Source organism: Budorcas taxicolor, chromosome 5, assembly GCF_023091745.1.
Source record: "Budorcas taxicolor isolate Tak-1 chromosome 5, Takin1.1, whole genome shotgun sequence".
NCBI classification, from domain to species: Eukaryota; Metazoa; Chordata; class Mammalia; order Artiodactyla; family Bovidae; genus Budorcas; species Budorcas taxicolor.
In genome coordinates, this window is record NC_068914.1 from 16,604,747 (window position 1) to 16,629,751 (window position 25,005).

At 35.2% G+C, this 25,005-nt stretch overlaps 1 protein-coding gene across 3 annotated transcripts in view; it reads left to right on the forward strand.

The window, feature by feature from the left end:
* Positions 1–25,005, forward strand: part of P4HA1 (prolyl 4-hydroxylase subunit alpha 1) — a 94,702-nt gene that overhangs the window by 43,846 nt on the left and 25,851 nt on the right. For 2 of the 3 annotated variants that reach the window (XM_052639611.1, XM_052639613.1), the window contains exons 6-9: positions 6,330–6,569; positions 9,067–9,263; positions 11,460–11,636; positions 19,524–19,594. In XM_052639611.1, the coding sequence (XP_052495571.1) occupies positions 6,330–6,569; positions 9,067–9,263; positions 11,460–11,636; positions 19,524–19,594 (685 nt within the window). Of the gene's footprint in view, positions 1–6,329; positions 6,570–9,066; positions 9,264–11,459; positions 11,637–19,523; positions 19,595–20,640; positions 20,712–25,005 lie in introns of all 3 variants that reach the window. The other variant, XM_052639612.1, reaches the window with a different exon arrangement.

The following is a 25,005-nucleotide window of genomic DNA, read 5'->3' on the forward strand; positions in this document are numbered from 1 at the left end:
GAAAAATAACAGTCAAAATTCAGTATGTTTCTTTTGTTTCTGAAATTGCATCTTGTTAAACTGTTAATAAGTTAGTTTGTTGGTATCCTTTTCTAGACTAGAGAGAAGTAGAGAGTAACTGTCACAATATGGATCTTTATCTTCATTTTAGTAGTACACTGGTAATCAGTTATGGACTTCCTAGGTCGCACAGTGGTAAAGAATCCACCTGCCAGTGCAGGAGATGGAAGAGACTGAGTTTGGTTCCTAGGTTGGGCAGATGTCCTGGAGGAGGAAATGGCAACACACTCTAGTATTCCTGCCTGGAAAACTCCGTGGACGGGGGAGCCTGGTGGGCTATGGTCCATCGGGTTGCAGAGTCAAACATTACTGAGGGACTGAGCATGCAAGCATGATAATCAGTTACTATCCATAAATGACTAATAGGCAAATATATATATATATATGTATATATATATATGTAGTAAATGGAGGTAGTTGTATGATTTGAATATTTGATTGTATTGGTCCGTGTGATCCTCCAGTACATATACTTCTGTATTAGGATGCTGCTTTGTACTGAAATCTAACATCCTCAGACCAGAGCATGTTATCCCCTAGACAAAGAATCACTAGCAAAATGTGTCCTAGATTTTATTTCTTCTTAATTTTTCATGAACCTTTTCTGTTAGCACTGAAAAAAAAAATGTTGACACCATTGGGTAGGTTAGAGCTAAGTCTGATTCTAGCCAATATACTGATTCGTTAAAGTACATTCAGTCAGAAGTTTTTAAGGAAAACACTGTTGTGTTCCTTTTTCTATCTATTTCCTTTGTCCTTCAGACATATTAGGCATGTGCTTCTTTTGGTTAAATACCTAGAAGTCAGTTGGCTGGGTTGCATAGTAGGTATATATCTGATTTTTAAAGTGAAATAATTGGTAGGTATATATTTGATTTTTAAGAAACTACCAGATGGTTGTACCATTTTATACTCTTGTGATTAGTATATGGGCATTTCAGTACCTCCACGTACTTGCAAACACTTGTGAATAAGTCCTTTAAATATGTTCTTTGTTTAAAATTGCTTTGGCTATTCTAGATCCTTTGAATTTCCAAATAAATCTTAGAATTTCCTTGGTAGCTTCTACAAAAATGCCTGTAGGTGTTTTAATTAGGTTTATTTTGAATCTTGGGAAGAATTTGGGCAACATTTGTCATTTTAACAAGACAATTTTCTAACCCATGGACATGCTATACCTTTTTGTTTTGATATAGGAAGTAAGATATTTTGACATTAACAGTAAACCGCCCAGAGCTTCACATTTATTGTTTGAACATTGGTATCAAAATTTGGAAAATATACCCCTCCTTTTCTTTCTCCCCTTCCTTTTTCTATATCTTTTTCACTAAAATCAGATTTATCACAGGATTTTTTTTTTTAGATTTATTTACTTGGCTGTGGTGGGTATTTGTTGCTGCACATGGGCTTTCTCTAGTTGTGGCGAGCAGGGTCTGGTCTGTGTTTGGTACACAGGCTTCTCGCTGCAGTGGTGCGGAGCACAGGCTCTAGGGCGTGGGCTCAGGAGTTGCAGCTCACAGGCTCTAGAGCATAGGCTGGTAGTTGTGCATGGGCTTAGTTGCTCTGTGTCTTGTGAGATCTTCCTGGACCAGGGATCGAACCGGTGTCCCTTACACTGAACCGGTGTCCCTTGCATTGCAAGGCAGATTCTTAACCACTGGGCCACCAGGAAAGCCCCACAGGCTCAGTTTTTAATTTATATCCTATCTTTGTCCTCTTCTATTATTAAAAAATTTTAATGTTTTTATTTAAAAGAGGCGCCCAATTTTTTAAAAATTGAGATGTGATTGACATATAACTTTGTGTTAGTTTTGGGTGTGCAGTATGACTTGGATATGTCTGTGTTGCAAGATGATCACCACAATATGTTTAGTTAACATGCACCATCACATCACGTCACATAGTTAAAAAATTTTTTATTTTAAAATATATCTACTCTTCCAGCAACTTTAAATATACAATACAGTATTATTAACTATAGTTAACATGCTGTACATTACATCCCCAGGACTTACCATATAATTGGGAGTTTGTACCTTTTGACCACCATCACCATGTCTCTCATATTAGTTTTAGTTATGCAGTTTTTTTATTCACTCAAAGTCCAAACTGTATTAATAAGGTCCACTTATAGAAGTTCTACTATCATTCTGTTACTTGCCAACCTGTTGCTTTCTTCTTCCTATATGAACTACCACTTGATTAGGTTTTTCATTTTCACTGTTTCTTCTTTAAAATGTAAGCGGCTGTGTATATATATTCCTATTTCCTCTCAGCTTCGGTGGAGAAGGCAGCATAGTATACTTTCTGTATTTTGGTATTTTAATTTATTGATATGCTCTAGATATTACCTCATATGCTATGTAGAAATCCTCATTTCTTTTTACAGCTATCTGTTACTGTATTTTGTGAATTTTATTATAGTTTATTTAACTGGGGCCCCATTGATATGGACACTTGTTTTGTTTGTAGTCTTTTACTGTTATAAAAATAAGATTGCCAATAACCTTGTGCATATGTTTTTGGGGGTTTTTTTTGCCAAGTGATCTTTGGGATATTTTTTCTAGAAACGATGCCACTGATTCAGAGTAGATGCATGGGACATTTTGCTAATTTTGTTCCAGTTTCCCTCCATAGTGGTTCTGTCATTTTTCTACTAGTGATACATGAGAGTGCCTATTCCCCACAGCATCACACAAAAAATTTCAGACTTTGAAATTTTTGCCAATCTGATAGCTCACTTTTCTTTAAATGTATACCAATTTCTCTATCTTTTTTTTTTTTTGGTACCTCAGACTTTTCCTTAGCAATTATTTTCCTCCTCCTTGTTGAAACAAATCCTTGAGAATCCCTTGCATGTACTTTGGCTTAGGAGTCTCTGTGCTCCCTGAATCTTTGGTTTCATGCATTCTAATTCTAGAAACTTGTTCACTGTTATTTCTTTAAATAGTGCCTTCTCCACGTTCTGTGGTCTTCCTAGTTTTTCTTCCTTATCTTTTAACTAGCACGTTATATGTATTCCTCCTCTCTGCTGCATTCTGAGTAGTTTATCCTATGGTAATTCTTTCAGTTCTCTCTTCTAGGTGTGTTATTCTCTTTTTTGTTGTGTCTAACTTGCTGTTTGACCTGAGCAATACATGTTTGTCTCTTTGATAATATTTATAATTTTTGAAAGTTCTATATTTTCTCCTACTCACATCTTCCTAGTCTTTTTAGGGAATCTTACATGTTTATCTTTAATTTTTTTTAGAAATTCTTTAAACGTTTTAATCGTAGTTATTTTGTGTTCTTAACCTGATATCATCTGAATATACTGGGTGATATCTAATACTGTTTTTGAATAGTTTCTGCTGATTTTGCTCGTAGTGGCTTGTTTAATCGTGTGCTTTGTGATTTTGAATTGTGTGCATCTCTTCAGATTGTGGGTGAGAATATTGCAAAACCTGAGGTGAGGGTGGGTTTTGCAGAGTATAAATGTTGCTTCTGCCAGGTGTCCTTTGACCTTACCAGCCTCCAACCACTTTAAGTTAAATTCTTGGCTTTAGTTTCCCAGACCATGGAGATAGTGTATATTTGAAATCAAAACCTCCCAGAAGGCACGCCTGTGGAATTCTTAAGAGATTGTTTCCTTACCTACAGTGCAGGATGAGAAAAATAAGTTTTTTGTTGTTTCTCTTTGCCAGTTGACAAGAGTTTTTTCTAGCTCATTTTTTAATTGAAGATGTGGTTTTTCAAGGGTCTGTTCTGTCATTTTGCATGGGCCTGTGGCTTTATCTCCTATCCCTTTCTTTTTAAAATTTATTTATTTATTTGTTTGACTGTGCAGGGTCTTCATTTCTGTGCAGGCTTTTCTTTAGTTATGGCAAGCGGGGCTACTCTCCAGCTGGAGAGTTGCAGTACACGGCCTTCTCACTGAGGTGGCTTCTCCTGTTGTGCAGCACAGGCTGTAGAGCGTTGGGGCTTCAGCAGTTGCACATGGGCTCAATAGTTGTGGCTGGCAGACTCTAGAGCACAGACTCAGTTGTGGCATACAGGCTTCGTTGTCCCTCAGCATGTGGGATCTTCCCGGACCAGGGATCGAACTCATGTCTCCCACATTGGCAGGCAGAGTCTTTACCACTGAGCCATTAGGGAAGCCCTCTTTATCCCTTTCTTGATGGTTAAAAATCATGCTTCTAGTTTTCTCATCTGATGACTGCCTCCAGAGGAGATGCAGCTTCATCCTCTACTTAACTCTCTAGGTTTCAAGTTCCTTTTTGCTTTGACCTCAAAAAATTTGCTTAATTCCTGTGAATCTGGCCATGGTACAAATGGATAAATGGATAACTGTTACATTTTATCCAGCATTTCTAGGTAGAGTAGTTAATCCTTCAAAAATGCTGGTGTTATAGCTGCTGAGCTCCTGAGCAGTTGAAAATCTGCATGTAAATTTTGACTCTCCCTAGATTTAACTACTAATAGCCTACTATTGATCAGAAGCCTTACTGATATTTTAAACAGTTGCTTATTAACACAATTCATATGTTGTATTATTGTATGCTACATTTTTACAATACAGTTAACTAGAGAAAAGAAAATGTTATTTAGAGAAGCATAAGGAAGAGAAAATACATTTATAATACATATATGTATTTACTGAAAAAAATGCACATATAAGTGGACCCATGCAATGCAAACTTTGTTGTTCAAGGATCGCCTGTGTTTTATATCAGAAGCAGTTCCCTTCCCCACCCCCAGAATATGTGGTCCAGATGTAATTTTCTCACTATTGCTTACTTAACATGCTATAAACAAAGGACAACATAAAAATACTCAGGCTCTTAAAGTCTCTACTTAACTCACTGATTTACTGTTTATAAAATGAAATGTTACATGATTGCTATCATTCAGAGAATATTTTTTACATTTATATCTTTCTGTAGTTATTTATCTTTTCCTTAATCTTATAAAAGTAATGGTGATTATACAACATTTGAAACATAATTAGTCAATAGTAAAAAGACAACCAAGTTTTTAAATGGACAAAGGATTTGAACAGACATTTTTCCAAAGATGATATATAGATGGACAATAGGCATGTAGAAACATGTTCAACATCATCATTAGAGAAATAAAATTTAAAAACCACAATGAAATGCTACTTCATACCCTCAGTGGCTATAATAAAAAAGATGAGTAGTAGCAAGTATTGGTGAGATACAGAGAAATTGGAACCCTCATACACTGATTTATGTATGAGCATACACACAGGATTGTAAAATTGTAAAATGGTGCAGCCACTTTGGAAAACAGTTTGGCAGTTTCTGAACATGGTAAGCATAGTGTTGCCATAAGACCCATCAATTTCACTGCTATGTATATACTCAAGAATAATGAAAAAATATTTCTACACTAAAACTTGTACATGAATGTTTATAGTAACATTATTCATAGAAGTCAGAAAAGTAGAAACAATTCAAATGTCTATCAACTGATAAGCAAAATGTAGTCTGTCCTACAGTGGGCTAGTACTTGGCAATAAAAAGAACCTTGAAAACATGCTGATTAAAGCAGTCCAGTCACAAAAGACTACCTGTTGTCCAGTTCCATTTATGTATGATAGCCAGAATAGACAAGTAGATACAGAAAGTAGATTAGTGGTATCTAGGGATAGGGCAGGAAAGGGGAGATATAATGGGTAGTGACTGCTTATGGTTACAGCGTTGCTTTTTGGGGTAATGAAAATGTTCTAAAATCCTATTATGGTAATGGTTGTACAGCTCTGTGAATATAGTGAAAAACTGTTGAATTCTTTAACTAGGTGAACTTTATGGTATGTAAATTGCATATCATTAATATTTTTGAAAAGGGGAATAGTAGGGGAAGGAATCAATAAACAGGTTTGTCTCTCTTCCATGTCTCTGTTTATCCTAAGTTGTTGGTTAAGAGTTAGATATATCTCATATGGTGCTTCCCACTGTGTTGGAAAATCGCATACTTCAGCTTAATTGGTGCATCTTTTTGGTATGATGACTGATAATTGAAATCTGGATTCTCTAGGTCCCACGTCACCTATTAGCTATGTGATCCTTGCCATGTTTCATTACCTTGTAGTTTGTTCCTTTGTTTATAAACCTAGGGTAATTCCTGCTTTTCCTACCTCAGAAGGTTGTTGGGAGGTTCAAATGAGTGAGATAGTACTTTGAAAGCCATATAGTCCTAAATAAATATATAATAGTATAATAAACATATAATAGATTCCTAAAGTTCTCTGTATTTTCTTTCCATAGGGGTAAAACACAAATCTTTTCTAACAGTTGAGGACTGTTTTGAGTTGGGCAAAGTGGCCTACACAGAAGCAGATTATTACCATACAGAACTGTGGATGGAACAAGCCCTGAGGCAGCTGGATGAAGGCGAGGTTTCTCCCATTGATAAAGTCTCCGTTCTGGATTATTTGAGCTATGCAGTATACCAGCAGGGAGACCTGGATAAGGCGCTTTTGCTCACAAAGAAGCTTCTTGAACTAGGTATGTTAATTTGGCCTAATTCAAGGTTAAGGATATATTGGGGGATATATAGATAATACTAATTATAATTATGTGTGAGTATGTATATTTGTCATATAGTTTTGGTACTTTTTGTCACAAGTCAAGAGCTCATCTGTCAGACATACTTTATCTTTCTATTTATCCTCTAAATAAATAAATGGCAACTGATCTTTCTCACCTAACAGTGCTATAAGAGTAGGTGTGTTTCTCTGCTGTGTACTTCTTAGGAACTTCAAAATTGAATCGAACATAGCTAACTCAGTCAAAACTGTTTATTTGCCATGTTGCCGTATTAAATATTAACCAGTATCCTTTGAAGGAAATTTTTGGTTTACTGAATCTCCTATTTGGAAATAGTGATTTGAAATGTCAACCTAAATGAAAAGGTTTAGCAAACTCATAATTGTCAGAAAGAAGAGTTTATTCAGGAATAGCAGAGGAACTGCATTTGGGACATGCAAGCTGTAGGAAGCTACAGGTAAGTCCGTTGAGGGTTTGGAGTAGGGCAGAAAATATGAAGAGGTGAGAGTTCAGTTAGAGTTTGTTGAAATCAGGAACAAATGGGGACCAGCATTGAACATTCCCTAGGCAGACAAAACCCTCCAGTCATACAAACAAAGCTCAATTTAGCTTACTTTGTAAGACCATCTCAAACTGGGTCATTTCTTGTTCATGCCCTTGGAAAGTGTAAGCAAAATTTCCCAAGATTGATATGAGGCCACCCCTGGCCGATTCCCTGAAATTTAAGAACATTCCAATATTATCAGTTTTCTGAAAATCAGGCATTTATGGGAAATCAGTCTCTCAGTCTTTAATTTTTGTGTTCCTGAGGTCACATGAATGAGATTTTCCATTTAATATCTTCCAGTTCCATCGGAGATTGAAATTATTTCACAAATAAAAAGAATGAAAATATATTTGATTGTCGTATTTAAATATTAGGAAAATATGATACAAAGATTTTACCACTAGTATTTTTAACAGGAATGTAGTGTTTCTCTTGGAGAAGGAAATGGCAGCCCACTCCAGTGTTCTTGCCTGGAGAATCCCAGGGACGGCAGAGCCTGGTGGGCTGCCATCTATGGGGTTGCACAGTCGGACACGACTGAAGCGACTTAGCAGTAGCAGTAGTGTTTCTCTAAGTATGATCCAAAGGCCAGTGATCAGAATTACTTGGATGCTTATTAGAAATGAAAATTCCTTGATCTCACCCCAAACCTACTAACTTAGAATCTGTGGTGGTGGAATTGTATGCTAAAAAAAGTCATATGGCCTTTGGTATATAATGAAGCTTTAAAACTTAAATTCTTTTTATGAATAGGTAAATATGTGTATGTTAGGAGAGTCAAATAATTCAAAAGGATTGGTCATCTGAAAATAAGCTTTTGAAATTAGGTTATTTCTTAGTTGAATGAATTGATAAATTGAGATATTCCATTAGCCCTTTCCCCCCAGTATTTTAAGTGATTTTTTTCCTCCTGACTTAAAAATACTTCATTTTAGAAAAAATTTAAAAAGTAGAAAAAGATACAGAAGAGTCACCATAAACCAATCACCCAGAGATACCTACGAATTTTTTTGTTTCCTTGTAGCATACCCTCTTCTCCCCCCATTTTTCCATTTCTTTTGTAAAATTAGCCTCATATTCTGTACATCACAACATAAGCAGTTTCTCAAAGAAAAGAAGTATTTGACAAATCTAAGGCTGGATTTTTAAAAACACTTCAATTAATGTCACAAATGAACTTTCTGTGTCCTACTCTGTCTTTTTCATTTGTGTGTGTGTGTGTGTGTGTGTGTGGTGGTTTATATTTTTTTTCTCCCAGATGGGTGGAGTAGTCCTCCTTCCCCCTACTAAAAGATAGCTAAAAATTATGACTAGCAATTCTCAGGCAGTTAGTGGATTCTGGCTTATTTGAAAATTATATTTTTAGTTTCTCTTTTTTGTCTCACTTAGAATTTTGGGACTGAAATGCACTCAGCCCTCAGAAGTAGGCTGTGTTCGGCATTTATAATATTATCTGTGGTAAAGGTTACCTTTGAACTCTATACCCTGTCTTCCCCATGGTCATTATATTTCAGTCTCAGAAAAATCTTTTCTGTTGCTTAAAATAAGTTTAATCAGTAATACTTTAAAATTCATTTGACATCAAATTGATCATAGTTCCTTTGGCTGCTTAGTAATTTGTCACATGGAACATTCTCAAAGTAAAAGCAATAATTACTACTTTGAAATAGATGGCTGATTCCATCTCCAGAACTCCCTTTATATGGGGCGACTGTACATCTTGATTTGCTTGGGGCAGTACTGATTTACACCTGTTCTTTTGCTATAATAATTTTCATTAATGCCTCCTTTCACTCTCATAAAGCAACCTGGTCTGGAAGGTAAACATGTTCCTCCACTGGTATCTTACGCTCATGCTTGAACAACTGTAAACTTACTCATGGACATGCTTGCTTTCTTTTGTAATAGATCCTGAACATCAGAGAGCTAACGGTAACTTAAAATACTTTGAGTATATAATGGCTAAAGAAAAAGATGCCAATAAGTCTTCTTCAGATGACCAATCTGATCAGAAAACCACACTGAAGAAAAAAGGTGCTGCTGTGGATTACCTGCCAGAGAGACAGAAGTACGAAATGCTGTGCCGTGGGGAGGGTATCAAAATGGTAAAGTGGAAAAGCCAATTGTGTGTGTGTGAATGTGCATGTGTGTTTGTACGTAGTTCTGGAGAGATGCAGAATTTTTTAAACTGTGGTAAAAATCAGAATTATTCCTAAAGTATTACAGTCTGTCACATCACTTTATTGTTGGTGTTGCACTCAATGTGTTCCAACTTCTAGTAAAATGGCTTTAAAATAAAACTTGTGACTCCTATACCATTACATGCATTTTTGGTAATTATTACCCTTTCCATAGATTAGAAGAGGCTTTTTAAGGTGAAGGGTCAGATTATTTAAGAGAAGTGATACAGTATTTTCTTATATCTTAATGCAAAAGAGATTTCAGGAGTCTTACATAGAAATAATATACCATTCTAACTTATCCTATGAAACGATGGATTTATCTATACAGTGATATCTTGTGGTTTTGCTCCTAGTCAGCCTTGATAAGACTGCCTAATGTAATGTTTTAGTCTATTTAAGAAATATTAAAAATGCATAAAGACTTTAAATAGCTTTTGGCTTTATAACATTTATTTTTTTAAACACTAAAATGTGTCTGTAAATATCCCTTTGTTTATTGTATATCTGTATTATATATTTATACTCAGTTTACCAGAATACTAAAAAGGTAATAGGCCACAAATAATACAGTTCAAGCCTTGGAAACATAGGTTTCTTTCTTCAGCTTTAGGGCTTTTCAGATCCTTGTTATTGATGATTATGAGTATGATATACTTTGTTTCTCAACATTAATTGATCATAGAACCCTTTTTAAAGGAGTATCATACGGTACTAGTGTTCAGTTGAATGCTGGTGTATATAGAAGGATTTAGTACATTTATGGAGTAATTTTAAGTGAAAGCATTTGAATAGTGTTTAACTTTTCTCTACTACTGATAAACTTAGGCTGAGTTTTATGTTTTGATATTGATGACTTCTTGATATTTGGTGATTTACTGTTGACAGCCTAACCTCTACCAGCAAATAAGTAGATCTTAGCTATGTTGACACTTTTGATAAGTTCATGGATTCCCAGAGAACATGTTTACTTTTGATCTAATGAATACATACAAATTAGACTCATGAAACATTTTTTTTTAATTTCACATCTAAATATTTTAGTGTATATCATTTAAAGATAAGAACTTTTAAATGACCACAATACCATTATCATGATATTTCCAATATCGTTAGTAGTTGGCGTAATATCATTAAGTACCTAGTCAGTGTTCAGGTTTCCAATAGTGAGCAGATATTTTTTACTGCCCTTAGAAACTCTTAAATAAGAGAGCAAAATAGAACTGTAGTTATGAAACAGAAGTGTGTTAATTTGCCCGTTTGTTGAGGTGACACACGTGTAAACTCAGCCCAAAATCAAAGGAGCGTGCTTTTTCTCAGAACAGTTAAACTGGTCTTATCATCATATAAAAGATATATTTAAAACCTTGTATTTGATTCTTGGTAAATGAAGAACAAGAATAAACACAAATCATTATTAGTTCTACTTCATAATATGAAATACTTCTTTAATCAAGAGAAGAATCAGCAATGGCATAACATTGGATTGGCCAAAACATCCATGTGGGGTGTTTTTTTTGGTAAGATCTTTTTGGTCAATCCCATATTTAGTTAATGTGATACATAGGTGATTGAAGAGTACCTTTGTTGATTTTTGCTGACTTTAATACCTGCTACTAAAAGCACCTGGCTTCTTTGTTTAATAACTAATTTTCTCTCTTTCAGAGCTACTGCTTTTCATCTTAAAAAAAAAAAACACCTAAATTTTTAAAAATTGGGAGGTACTTGGGTACTGGTTAGGTTTTTTTCTTTAAGAAACTTTTCTGGGTTCTTCCCAGTTACTTTGTGAAGTTTGGAGCAGGGTTGGTCATTCATTTCATATTTCTATAATCATTTTATTATTTTGTTCATATTTATAAGGCCTGAACTTTATTTTGATGAGAGAAGGGTTAAAGAGAAACCTCACCATCTCTTCCAGAAAAGAATCATTAATAAATCTTTTAAAATTCTGAAGGTCCTGTTTGATGCAGAGTATTTGCAGAGTACTATTTCTTTTGCATGTTCTTCCTCAAGTACTCTGTCTATACACCAGCATGATTATTGCTTCTTGTCTTCATAGGAACAAGCATTAAAAATATTATTGCTCTAATATATTTATAATTTTTTAAACTTCTTGTTCAGACTCCTCGGAGACAGAAAAAACTCTTCTGTCGCTACCATGATGGAAACCGGAACCCTAAGTTTATTCTGGCTCCAGCCAAACAGGAGGATGAGTGGGACAAGCCTCGTATTATCCGCTTCCATGATATTATTTCTGATGCAGAAATTGAAATTGTTAAAGATCTAGCAAAACCAAGGGTAAATAATTTTTTCCTTTTTTTCTCTCCTCAATTTACTTGTGTTTCAGCTTTTCCTTTGTAAGATTATAAAAATGATAATTGACATGACAATAACCCCATAGATAGTTTTAGATACTATTGTTGCAAACTAATGGAATTAACTAAGCTCTACTTATACCAGTTTTTCTCTTTTTGTTATCGACACATATTACATACTTTGTATGTAACCTTGCAACTAGGTTTTAAGCACTGAATTATGAAAATCATAGGTGATATTTTTATTCACACTTAATAGATTTGTGTTTCAGCATTTTCCTGAAAAAATTTCTGTGTACTTTGGAGCCCTTTAATCCTAGAGACTAATCAAAGGCCAACTTTTTATATATAACTTCTGTAGTTTTATCTGAAATAATACTTGAAGTATTTTTGTTCCTGTCAAGTTACATTATTACTTGGAGAATATCATTGGGCACGAACGTCTTGCTAATCTGAAATAATGATATCATCATTTCCTAGCTTCAGCCTACATCATTTATCTTAATAAGAAAGAATTTATGATAAACACAATCCTATAAGCTTTAGAGTTTAGCATAGAAATTCATCTTTGGTGAGCAAGAATGACCTTTATGCTCTTGCCTTTTTTCCCATCAGCTTGTTCTTAAAATCTGTTTGGTCTTATTGACAGCAAAATACAAACTATGATTATTTTCATAAAAAGAGGCTGTTAAGTAAACACTAGAAATATTTTTGCTCACTTACTATACGGGAACTGGAAAATTTTTCTGTAAAGGTCCAGATAGTAAATCTTTTTAGGTTTTGCAGGCTGTACAGTCTATTATAACTACTCACCTCTGCTGTTGTAATGCAAAAGCAGTCATAGAAAATACATAAATGAGTATGGCTATATTCCAGTAAAACTTTTATTTCTAGAAGCAAGTGGGAGATGAATTCAGCCCATGGACCATAGTTTGCTGTTCTTTGTCTGGATATCTATACTGCAGAATAAACTTGAAATCAGAATGTTTGTTGCTGTTAAGTTTTACTACTTTTCCAAATGAGTACTTTTTGTTTTTTTATTAAAGATTATGAGCTGCTCTGGTGGCTCAGATGGTAAAGAAATTGCCTGCAATGCAGGAGACTCAGGTTCAATCCCTGGGCCGAGAAGATCTCCTGGAGAAGGGCATGGCAACCCACTCCAGTATTTTAAATGAAAAGACTTGTCTAATATGTATGGGTATTGTCCAAGGGAGCGCTTATAAATCTTTTAAAGAGGTAAAAGATAGTGATGTCCTATTCTGTCATTTTTTTTTGGATTTTAGTCTATTATTTGTGTCAGTAAACCAAAATTATTGTGGTAGAATATTAAATAAGAATTCATTTCCGCTTGGAGACTGTCTTATATCTCTGAGTTTGGAGATCTCAGTCTTAAAAGGGATGCCTCAATTAGATTATTTGATCAAAAAATACAGTGACAAGGAAAATTTTATATTCTTGTTAACCTCCAAACCATCTTTCATTTTTAGAAAAAAGTTTAAAATCATTATCTTGGCTGACATCTCTTTCTGTGTGTGTGTGTTTTTTTTAAATAACATGAGTTCTTTTCATCAATCTTTGTGCTCAGTCTAAGATTATTTCACTATTTATCTGAAATACATGAGCAAATATCTTGAAGGAAGAAAAGATTGACCTTGAAGCTGATTTTTTCTTTTTATTTTTTTGTTGAAGGATAATTGCTTTACAGAATTTTTTTGTTTTCTGTCAAACCTCAGGATGAATCAGCCATAGGTGTATATATATATATATATATATATATATATATATATGCCTTCCCTTTTGAACCTCCCTCCCATCTCCCATACCATCCCACCCCTCTAGACTGATACAGAGCCCCTGTTTGAGTTTCCTGAGCCATACAGCAAATTCCCATTGGCTATCTATTTTACATATGGTCGTGTAAGTTTCTTCCATACATCTCATCCTCTCCTCCCATCTCCCCATGTTCATAAGTCTATTCTCTATGTCTGTTTCTCCTTTTCTGCCCTGTAAATAAATTCTTCAGAACCATTTTTCTAGATTGCATATATATGTGTTAGCATATGATATTTATCTTTCTCTTTCTGACTCACTTCACACTGTATGATAGGTTCTAGGTTCATCCACCTCATCAGAATTGACTCAGATGTGTTCCTTTTTAATGGCTGAATAACATTCCATTGTGTATATGTACCACAACTTCTTTATCCATTCATCTGTCAATGGACATCTAGGTTGCTTCCATGTTCTAGCTATTGTAAATAGTGCTGCAATTAACAATGGGATACATGTGTATTTTTCAATTTTGGTTTCCTCAGGGTATATGCCTAGGATTGGGATTGCTGGGTCATATGGGTGGTTTTATTCCTAGTTTTTTAAGGAATCTCCATACCATCTTCCATAGTGGCTGTATCAATTTATATTCCCACCAACAGTACAAGAACATTCCCTTTTATCCATACCCTCTCCAGCGTTTATTGTTTGTAGACTTTTTGATGATGGCCATTCTGACCGGTGTGAGGTGATATCTCATCATAGTTTTGATTTGCATTTCTCTAATAATGAGTGATGTTGAACATCTTTTCATGTGTTTGTTAGCCATCTGTATGTCATCTTTGGAGAAATGTCTGTTTAGGTCTTTTCCCCACTTTTTGATTGGGTTGTTTGTTTTTCTGGCATTGAGTTGTATGAGCTGCTTGTATATTTTGGAAATTAATCCTTCATCAGGATTAATTTGGTATTATTTTCTCCTATTCTGAGGGTTGTCTTTTCACCTTGCTTCTAGTTTCCTTTGCTGTGCAAAAGCTTGTAAGTTTTAATCAGGTCCCACTTGTTTACTTTTGTTTTTATTTCCTTTCCTCTAGGAGGTGGGTCATAGAGAATCTTGCTTTGATTTATGTCATTGAGTGTTCTGCCTAGGTTTTCCTCTAAGAATTTTATAGTTTCTGGTCTTACATAAAGATCTTTAATCCATTTTGAGTTTATCTTTGTGTATGGTGTTAGAAAGTGTTCTAATTTCATTCTTTTACATGTAGCTGTCCCGTTTTCCCAGCACCATTTATTGAAGAGGGTGTCTTTGTCCCATTGTATATTCATGCCTCCTTTGTCAAAAATAAGGTACCCATAGGTGCATTGGTTTATTTCAGGGCTTTCTATCTTGTTTCATTGGTCTGTATTTCTGTTTTTGTGCCAGTACCTTACTGTCTTGATGACTGTAGCTTTGTAGTATAATCTGAAGTCAGGAAGGTTGATTCCTCCAGCTCCATTTTTTTTCCTCAAGACTGCTTTGGCTATTCAGGGTCTTCTGTGTTTCCATATGGATTGTGAAATTTTTTGTTCTAGTTTTGTGGAAAATGCCATTGATAATTTGATAGGGATCACATTGAATCTGTAGATTTGCATTTGGTAGTATAGTCATTTTCACAATATTGATTCTTCCTGCCCAGGAACATGGAATATCTCTCCATCTGTTTATGTTGTCTTTCTTTCATCAATGTCTTACAATTTTCTGTGTACAGTTCTTTTGTCTCCTTAGGTAGGTTTATTCCTAGATATTTAATTCTTTTTGTTGCAATGGTGAATGGGATTGATCCCTTAATTTCTCTTTCTGATTTTTCATTGTTAGTATATATAAATGCAAGTGATTTCTATGTATTGATATTATGTCCTGTAACTTTGCTAAATTCACTGATTAGGTCTAGTTAATTTTCTGATACTATCTTTAGTGTTTTCTATGTACAGAACCATGTCATCTGTAAACATTGAGAGCTTTACTTCTGTTCTGATCTGGATGCCTTTTATTTCTTTTTCTTCTCTGATTGCTGTAGCTAGGACTTCTAGAACTATGTTGAATAATAGTGGTGAAAGTGGACACCCATGTCTTGTTCCTTATCTTAGGGGGAGTGATTTCAGTTTTTAACAACTGCGAATAGTGTTTGCTATAGACTTATCATCTTCTCTTCATATTTGTTAATATGGTATATCACATTGATTGATTTGCATATATTGAAGAATCCTTGCATTACTGAAATAAACCCAACTTGATCATGAACTTTTGGATGTATTGGTGAATTCTGTTTGCTAAAATTTTGTTGAGGATTTTTGCATCTATGTTCATCAGTTTTATTGGCCTGTAGTTTTCTTTTTTGTGTGTTGTCCTTGTCTGGCTTTGGTATCAGAGTGATGGTGGCCTAGTAGAATGAGTTTGGAGGTGTTCTTTCCTCTGCAATTTTTTGCAAGTTTTAGAAGGATAGGCATTAGCTCTTCTCTAAATGTGTGATAGAATTCTCCTGTGAAGCTATCTGATCCTGGGCTTTTGTTTTTTGGGAGATTTTTGATCACAGCTTCAATTTCTTCTTGGTTCAGTCGTGGAAGATTGAACTTTTCTAAGAATCTGTCCATTTCTTCCAGGTTATCCATTTTATTGCCGTATAGTTGTTCATAATGGTCTCTTATAATCCTGTGTATTTCTATAGTGTCTGTTGTAACCTCTCCTTTTTCGTTCTTAGTTTTGTTGGTTTGAGTCTTCTCTTTTTTTCTTGATGAGTCTGGCTAAAGTTTTGTCAGTTTTATCTTCTCAAAGAACCAGCTTTTAGTTTTATTAATCTTTACTATTGTTTCTTTCATTTCTTTTTCATTTATTTCTGCTCAGATCTTTATGATTTCTTTCCTTCTACCAATTTGGTTTTTTTTTTTTTTGGTTCTTTTTCCAGCCGTTTTAGGTGTAAAGTTAGGTAGTCTGTTCGATGTTTTTCTTGTTTCTTGAAGAAGGATTGTATTGCTATAAACTTCCCTCTTAGAACTATTTTTGCTGCATCTCATAGGTTTTGAGTTGTCATGTTTTCATTGTCATTTGTTTCTAGAAATTTTTTGATTTCCCTTTAGATTTCTTCAGTAACCTGTTGGTTATTTAGAAGTGTGTTGTTTAATCTCCATGTGTTTGTGTTTCTTACAGTTTGTTTTTCTTGTAATTGATACCTAGTCTCATAGTGTTGTGGTCGGAGAAGATGCTTGATACTATTTCAGTTTTCTTAAATTTACTGAGGCTTGATTTGTGATCCAAGATGTGGTCTGTCCTGGAGAATGTTCCATGTGCACCTGAGAAGAAGGTGTATTCTTCTGCATTTGGATGGAATGTCCCGAAAGTATTGATGAGATTCATCACATCTAATATATCATTTAAAACTTGTCTTTCCTTATTAGTTTTCTGTTTTGATGACCTGTTCATTGGTGTGAGTGGGGTGTTAAAGTCTCCTCCTATTATTGTGTTACTGTAGGGTTCTCCTTTTGTGTCTGTTATTGTTTGTCTTATGTAGTGAGGTGCTCCTATGTTGGGTGTGTAGATATTTACAATTGTTATGTCTTTCTCTTGTTTGATCCCTTTATCATTATGTAGTGTCCTTCCTTATCTCTTGTAATATTCTCTAAGGTCTATTTTTTCTGATTTGAGGATTGCTACTTCAGCTTCCTTTTGCTTCCTATTTGCATGGAATATATTTTCCCATCCCCTCACTTTCAGTATGTGTCTTTAGGTCTGAAGTGGGTTTCTTGTAGACAGCATATATATGGGTCTTGCTTTTGTATCCATTCAGCTAGTCTTTGTCTTTTGTTTGCAGCATTTAATCCATTTGCATTTAAAGTAATTATTGATATATATGTTCCTATTGCCATTTTCTTAATTGTTTGGAGTTGATTTTGTAGATCTTTTTCCTTCTCTTGGTTTTTTGACTATTAAGTCTGTTTAACATTTGTTGTGAAGCTGGTTTGGTGGTACTGAATTCTCTTTAACTCTTGCTTGTCTGGAAAGCTTTTTATTTCTCCATCAGTTTTGAGTGAGATCCTTGCTGGGTACAGTAATCTTGGTTGTAGATTTTTCCCTTTCAGTACTTAAAATATATCCTGCCATTCCCTTCTGGCCTGCAGAGTTCCTGCTGAAAGATCAGCTGTTAAGCATATGGGGTTTCCTTTGTATGATACTTGTTGCTTCTTCCTTGCTGCTTTTAATGTTCTTTCTTTGTGTTTAGTCTTTGTTAGCTTGATTAGTATATGTCTTGGCATGTTTCTCCTTGGGTTTATCCTGTATGGGACTCTTTGAGCCTCTTGGACTTGATTGACTATTTCCTTTTCCATGTTGGGGAAATTTTCAACTATAATCTCTTCAAAAATTTTCTGATACACTTTCATTTTCTCTTCTTCTTCTGGGACCCCTATAATTCAAATGTTGGTGCTTTTGATATTGTCCCAGAGGTCTCTGAGACTATCCTCAGTTTTTTTTGTTCTTCTTACTTAATTCTGCTCTTCAGAAGTTATTTCCACCATTTTATCTTCCAGCTCACTGATTCATTCTTCTGCTTCAGATATTCTGCTATTGATTCCTTCCAGAGTATTTTTAATTTCAGTAATTGTCTCATTTGTCTCTGAATGTTTATTCTTTAATTCTTCTAGGTCTTTGTTAATTGATTCTTGCAGTTTCTCCATTTTGTTTTCAAGGTTTTTGATCATCTTTACTATCATTATTCTGAGTTTTCAGGGAGTTTGCCTGTTTCCTCTTCATTTATTTGGGCTTCTGTGTTTCTAATTTGTTCCTTCATTTGTGTAGTATTTCTCTGCCTTTTCTTTCTTTTTTTTTTTTTTAACTTATTGTGATTGAGATCTCCTTTTCCCAACTTCAAGGCTGAATTGTTTCTTCCTTTTGGTCTGCCCTCCTAAGGTTGGTCCAGTGGTTTATGTAAGCTTCATATAGGGTGAGATTTGTGCTGAGTTTTTGTTTGTTTTTCCTGTGATGGGCTAGGCTGAGTGAGGTGGTGATCCTGTCTGCTGATGATTGGGTTTGTATTTTTGTTTTGTTTGTTGTTTAGATGAGGCATCTTGCACAGGGCACTCCTGCTGGTTAGGTGATGCCAGGTCTTGTATTCAAGTGGTTTCCACTGTGTGAGTTCTCACTATTTGACACTCTCTAGGGTTAGTTCTCGGGGAAGGCAATGGCATCCCACTCCAGTACTCTTGCCTGGAAAATCCCATGGATGGAGGAGCCTGGTGGGCTGCAGTCCATGGGGTCGCTAGGAGTCAGACACGACTGACCGACTTCACTTTCACTTTTCACTTTCATGAATTGGAGAAGGAAATGGCAACCCACTCCAGTGTTCTTGCCTAGAGAATCCCAGGGACGGGGGAGCCTGGTGGGCTGCCGTCTATGGGGTTGCACAGAGTCAGACACGACTGAAGCGACTTAGTAGTAGTAGGGTTAGTTCTCTGGTAGTCTAGGGTCTTGGAGTCAGTGCTCCCACCCCATAGGCTCAGGGCTTGCTCTTGGGATTTGTGTGGCTCTGTAGATTCTTTTCCTCTGGTCGGGTTCTCCTGTTCACCCTCAGCTGGTATTCTGCATGCACTTCTGTGTCTGAAGGTGTGCTCCTGATTTATCCACGGAGAAAGATGTACTCCCTGTCCACCTACTCTGCCATCTTCTCTTCAAACTGATTTTGAACATTAGCTTTGCAAGCATTTCCATCACTGAAAAAAACTAAAAGTTTGTAATGAGTTATTGAATGCATATAACGATTCTTGTAACTATAAATTAACTTCAAATTTTAGAAATTTCTTTTCCTATTTCACATCCTGTAACCTTTCAAAGAAATTTAATTCCCAGTCTGTTTTGTGTACACTCCATTCATGCAAAAAAAATTTTTTTTTAATATAAAAAATTTAAAAGTCAACTGGCTTTCAAGGCTCAACACAGGTGACTGGAAGTCTATGGAGTTATTTTCTCTTTTTAGCCTCCTTTGTGTAAAAATCCCAGATTTCTGACTGATTGGATAAATGTGACTCATTTTTTTTTTGTTTTGTAATGCACCTATTTTGATGGTTGGCTTCACAGCTGAGGCGAGCCACCATTTCAAACCCAATAACAGGAGACTTGGAGACGGTACATTACAGAATTAGCAAAAGGTAAGAGATGTGTATGCTGCATATTTTGCCCTCTAATGAGTGTTTTGTGCATCCTACAGGAATTATTCATTTAAGGGAAGTAGGTCATTTTCAGTCTCCAGTCAAGTCACCGCCTATTTTTAAGCATGGAAAAACTGCTTTGTGTTTCACAGGTCTTTCTCTTTAACTAGAAGTTCTGTTTTTAATATTTAATTGGTCTATTATTTTTAGGGAGTTAATATGCTTTTCATCTTTCTTCAGGTTAGGAATCAAATCAGGTTAGGCCAGTCCAGGAATTGGCCTAATACTTGTTTTCTTATTCCTTTTTCTTTTTTCTTGCCAAATACGGGGGGAAAAAAAAAAAAGGCAGCAGCCTGGATTAATCTGGGAGTAGTCTTTGTTTATGTAGTTCTCTCATATTCATAAATATGCTGCAGTGAATTCACATCATTCTTCATGATGATTGTGTTGGCATTTGTTCATGCATCTTATAAAATAACATTGTCATTATGGAGTAATTTGTATTTCTCCTGTTGGAGTTTTTATTTTTAAAAACTTGCTGACTTAAATGTTGGCAATGGAAAGAACAGAGTTATGCTTGAGATCTCAGTCTTCCAAATGCTATTACTTATGAGTTTAGTTGCCTTTTACTTCACTAGAGAGATTTAACAACAGTTATAGCTTGGTGAGGGTTTTTAAAAATGAATTTAAAGAGACTACTAATTACTCTTTTTTCAAATAATTTGAAGAACATTAAACTTCTAGATCTGAGAAAGAACCTGTGAAACCCAGTGCTATAAATCATTTACATACAGCTTCAAATGATTTAAAAAAAAAAAAAGTGAAAGGACAATCTGCAACAAAAATCTGTCAACCCATTTTTTTCTTGATTTGGAAGTGGCTTTTCTTATCGCCACTTTTCTAAATGTTTCTGCTGATTTGAAACCATTGCCTACCATCCAGACCAATCTGAACCCTTCCAATCACCTGTGGCTTGGCAAAACAAAACAAAAGCCCCAAATTGCCTGCTACGTGAGTAAGCCCTTGTCCTTTCTCTTTTTTTGTAGCTGAGCCGAGCTACAGTACATGACCCTGAGACTGGAAAATTGACCACAGCCCAGTACAGAGTATCTAAGAGGTAAGGGAGTAATGGGAAGAATTTTAGTCATATTTGGACTATTTTCTTTCTTGTGAGTCTAGTTTTCATAAAACCCATCTTATCGTTTCTAAGACCTCGGCTATTAGGCATAGGTGTTTGATAACTGTGCATGACTTTTCATGATGGACATGGTTATGGGGAAGTTGATAGAGGTTTTTCAAAGTGACTTGCTAGGTTTTAAAAAGCCTGCTGAGATAGCCCACACCCTACCTGGTAAGTGAATTTGTGTTCTCATGTTAAAGTAACAGACATTCCCAAAGACTCTTCATAGAACAAGGCCTAATTTAATTTGTAGTAAAGCAGGGGCTTAAAAATCTCAGGGTGACTCAGTAGCTATAGGTAGTGAGAGTGACACCTTGAAAGATTACCTAAAAAGTCCTCTGTAAGTCAGTTGGTTTCAAATTCTTTGTTTTTAACAATATTTAAGAGAATCGCCTAAGTTATTGGCTGATAGGTCACTGAAATAATTTTTAATAAAAGGTCGCTATGTAACTTGTAAGTATATATAACTTAATAGAAGCTCACAAAATAAATGACGTTATTTCAACAGAACTCTTTTTCCATTTACTTATTTGTATAAATAAAGTTTCTCAGCTCTCATGAAAATAGAAGTGTCATTGAGCTGAATTCTGTCTCATTGTAGCAACAAGTAATATTTATTCACATATAATACTTAATTGAAAATAAATATGCTTCATCTCCTTAGGAATATTTTAATATATTTTCATTTTTTATATTTGATGATTGTTTAATTATGTTCTTTAGATTGCTATTGTTTAGTCACTAAGTCATGTCCAACTCTCTGGAACCCCATGGACTGCAGCATGTCAGGCTTCCCTGTTCTTCACTATCTCCTAAAATTTGCTCAAATTCATATCCATTGAGTCAGTGATGCTATCTCACCGTCTCATCCTCTGCCGCCTCCTTTTCTTCTTGGCCTCAAATCTTTCCCAGCATCAGGGTCTTTTCCGGTGAGTTGTCTCTTCACATTAGGTGGCCAGAGTGTTGGAGCTTCAGCTTCCAATGAATATTCAGGGTTGATTTCCTTTAGGATTGACTGATTTGACTTCCTTGTTGTCCAAGGGACTCTCAAGAGTCTTCTCCAGCACCACAGTTTGAAAGCATTATAATAACCCATTCTAGGAGACATGTTTTTGTTTTTGTTTTTTTTGAACAGTTAGGCCTTTATGTTATAGGAAATTTATATTTTTATCAGTTTATGTAAATATTTTGTTGTGGAGAAGTATAATGTGATGAATAAAAGACTTTAAATCATAAAAATATATCCCTCTTGGAGAGGGCTTCTCAGGCTTAGCACTATTGACATTTTGGATCAGATGATTGTTGTTTGTTGACTGACCTGAGGCTTGTAGGATATTTAGCAGCATCTCTAGTGGCTGCTGAGTGCCAGCACCGGTCTGTCACCAGTTGTGACAATAAAAAATATCTTCAGACATTGTCACATGTCCCCTGGTAGGCAAAATTTCCACCACCATCCCTGGGAATTCTACCTCCTACCCCTGTTAAGAACCACTGTTTTAAGATAGGAATGGAATGAAAATGCATGTTCAAGGAAAAAAAGGGAAGACTGATGTAAAATTTTCAAGCATTTAAAAAATGCTTCATTCATGTATTTTCTTAAGTGGATGATGATGGGCATAAAATCATCATGATATTTAGAGTTCACTGGATAAATCAAAAAATAATCATTTTTCAGAAATTACCACTGTTTTCAGTTTGACAGAATTAAATTTTTTGAAACTCTTGGGATGAAAAATTTCATTTGTCAGCTAAAAATTGTGCAAAGGAGTACATAGATTTTAACAACTAATTTAGGAGGCAGTCAAACAAAAACTAGCATTGCTCTGTAAGTCATAGCAGAAGTGCTGTAAAGACTATACAGAACGCATTGATTTGTTTTCTTAATTACTTTTTTAAGGCAAAGCTTTATGTTCTTTATGTATTAACCTTCAGTATCCACACACACGTATTCTGGTATACTAACTGTTTGTCCTATACCGGTAGCTATCCCCTTACCTCTAATCACATTCCCGCAATGTGATTTTGATGTTTGTTAACACTAATACAAGGTAAGGATTTGCAGTAAATAATTTGGATAGACATGTTAAACCATGATTGTAATGCTTCTGTACATTGTATAATAATTAACCTTCATTTGAAGTTAAGTAAGCTAATTTTCCATTTATAGAACCTTTTTGTGTCTAAAAAATGAACTCATCTATTTTTAAAAAAATAACTAAATCCATTATATATTTTATCAGAGATTATTACATGGTTTTAGCCTTTTTTTTAACTGTCATAAAGGTAGTAAGTATCTAAATTCTCCAGATTTGGATGTTTTTAGGAAGCATTTAAAAAAAAATTTTATGAACTTAGTGTTTCCAAAGTAATTTTTGGAAATTTTCTATATATACAGTGGACTTTTTGACAAAATATTCAGCCCACAGAGTCACTGGACTCTTAGCAAAAGTCAAATTACTTTTGGAAAGGTGATCCAAACCTTTTTTTTCTCTCTTTGGAGCTAAATATTTCTAAACATTTTGAGCTTATTTTTGAAAATACTATAATTTCATAGCTCTGGATTTTTGAGAAAGGCACAGCCATACTTTATATTATATTTAACAGTAGAAGATACTTAGTAACATTAGACACATTGAAAGACTGAATAACACCACAGTAAATTCACACAGACTTGGCAAAGAATGCAGTGTGAGTGTGTGTTTGTGTTCAAAACAACCTAGTAAAAAAAGAATTCCATAGCACAGTGGTTTTCATTTTTACTCTAAAGGAAAAAATTTCATCAGCCCTTTAAAAAATAAAATCTTAATGTGAGAGGTCTTAACAGTTAAGGAAGGAATTTGCTCCTTGAAATGTCCAATACATTTTATATTTTAACAAATAAAAAGTTTTTACTATTTTGAAAATTTGATCTCTGTTGAGTCATTTTCTACCCATCACTGTAAATCTGAAATTTGGAGATTTCACAAGTGAAATAAATGAGTGTTTTATGTTTCCTTCATATTTTATTGCTGGAGAAGGAAATGGCAACCCACTCCGGTATTCATGCCTGGAAAATCCCATGGACTGAGGAGCCTGGTAGGCTACAGTCCATGGGGTCACAAAGAGTCGGACACGACTGAGTGACTTCACTTTCATATTTTATACCTCTGAAGAAGGCATCTCCAATGCAAAAATAGCAGAAAAAGTTTGTGTACCGATATCAGTTAAAGAGGTCCCCTTTTCTCTGGGAACATCTGTATTTTGAAAGAGTCAGAAGGGAATTTCAAATATCTGTATTCTGAGACATTTCTAAGTGATTGCATCACCACCTGTGGAAGAAAAAATATGTTCATCTTCTAGCAAATAGAATTTTCTTTGGGCAGAGTATGTGTAGAAATCCATTACTGTTTAAAAAACAAAATATTTACTTTATTGACTACCTGTGAACTTTTGGCAAATCATTTTTTGTCTTTCCAGTGTTAAAAAAAAAAAAAACCCTAAAATTTTACTGTGTGTGTGTGTGCTCAGCTGTGTCTGACTCTGCAACCTCGTGGACTGTAGCCGCCAGGCTCCTCTCTCCATGAAATTTTCCAGGCAAGAATACTGGAATGGGTTGCCATTTCCTCTTCCAGGGGATCTTCCCAACTCAGGGATTGAACCTGTGTCTCCTGCATTGGCAGGCAGATTCTTTACCACCACTTCACCTCACCTTGTTACTGGAGAAGCTAATAGTTTGGCTAAATCAGAGTAATGGAATTTTAGTTTTTAAGAGATACATTCAGTTATAGGTGGTACAGTGATAAAGGAATCCATTTGTCAATGCAGGAGATACAAGAAACGCAGGTTTAATCCCTGGGTTGGGAAGATCCCCTGGAGAAGGAAATGGTAACCCACTCAGTATTCTTGCCTAGAAAATCTCATGGACAGAGGAGCCTGGCAGGCTATAGTCTGTGGGGTCACAAAGAGTTGGATACAATTGAGTGAGCACACATACGCACATACACACATTCAGATGTATACTCTGAGAGGACAGTTATGTGAGTTTGTAAGTCCAGTTAAAGTAATATATGCAAATAAACAGTTTATTGAGTGTGGTAGAAAAAGCTTCTTTAATTCTGATGGAATCAATATCACTTCTTGGAAGTGATTTCATTTTTTACTTTGAAGTACAGATGTCCTATAATATATTTTATTATGCTTAGGATTTAGTATACCCCATGTTAAAAAGGAGCAAATGGAGTGTAAAAATGTA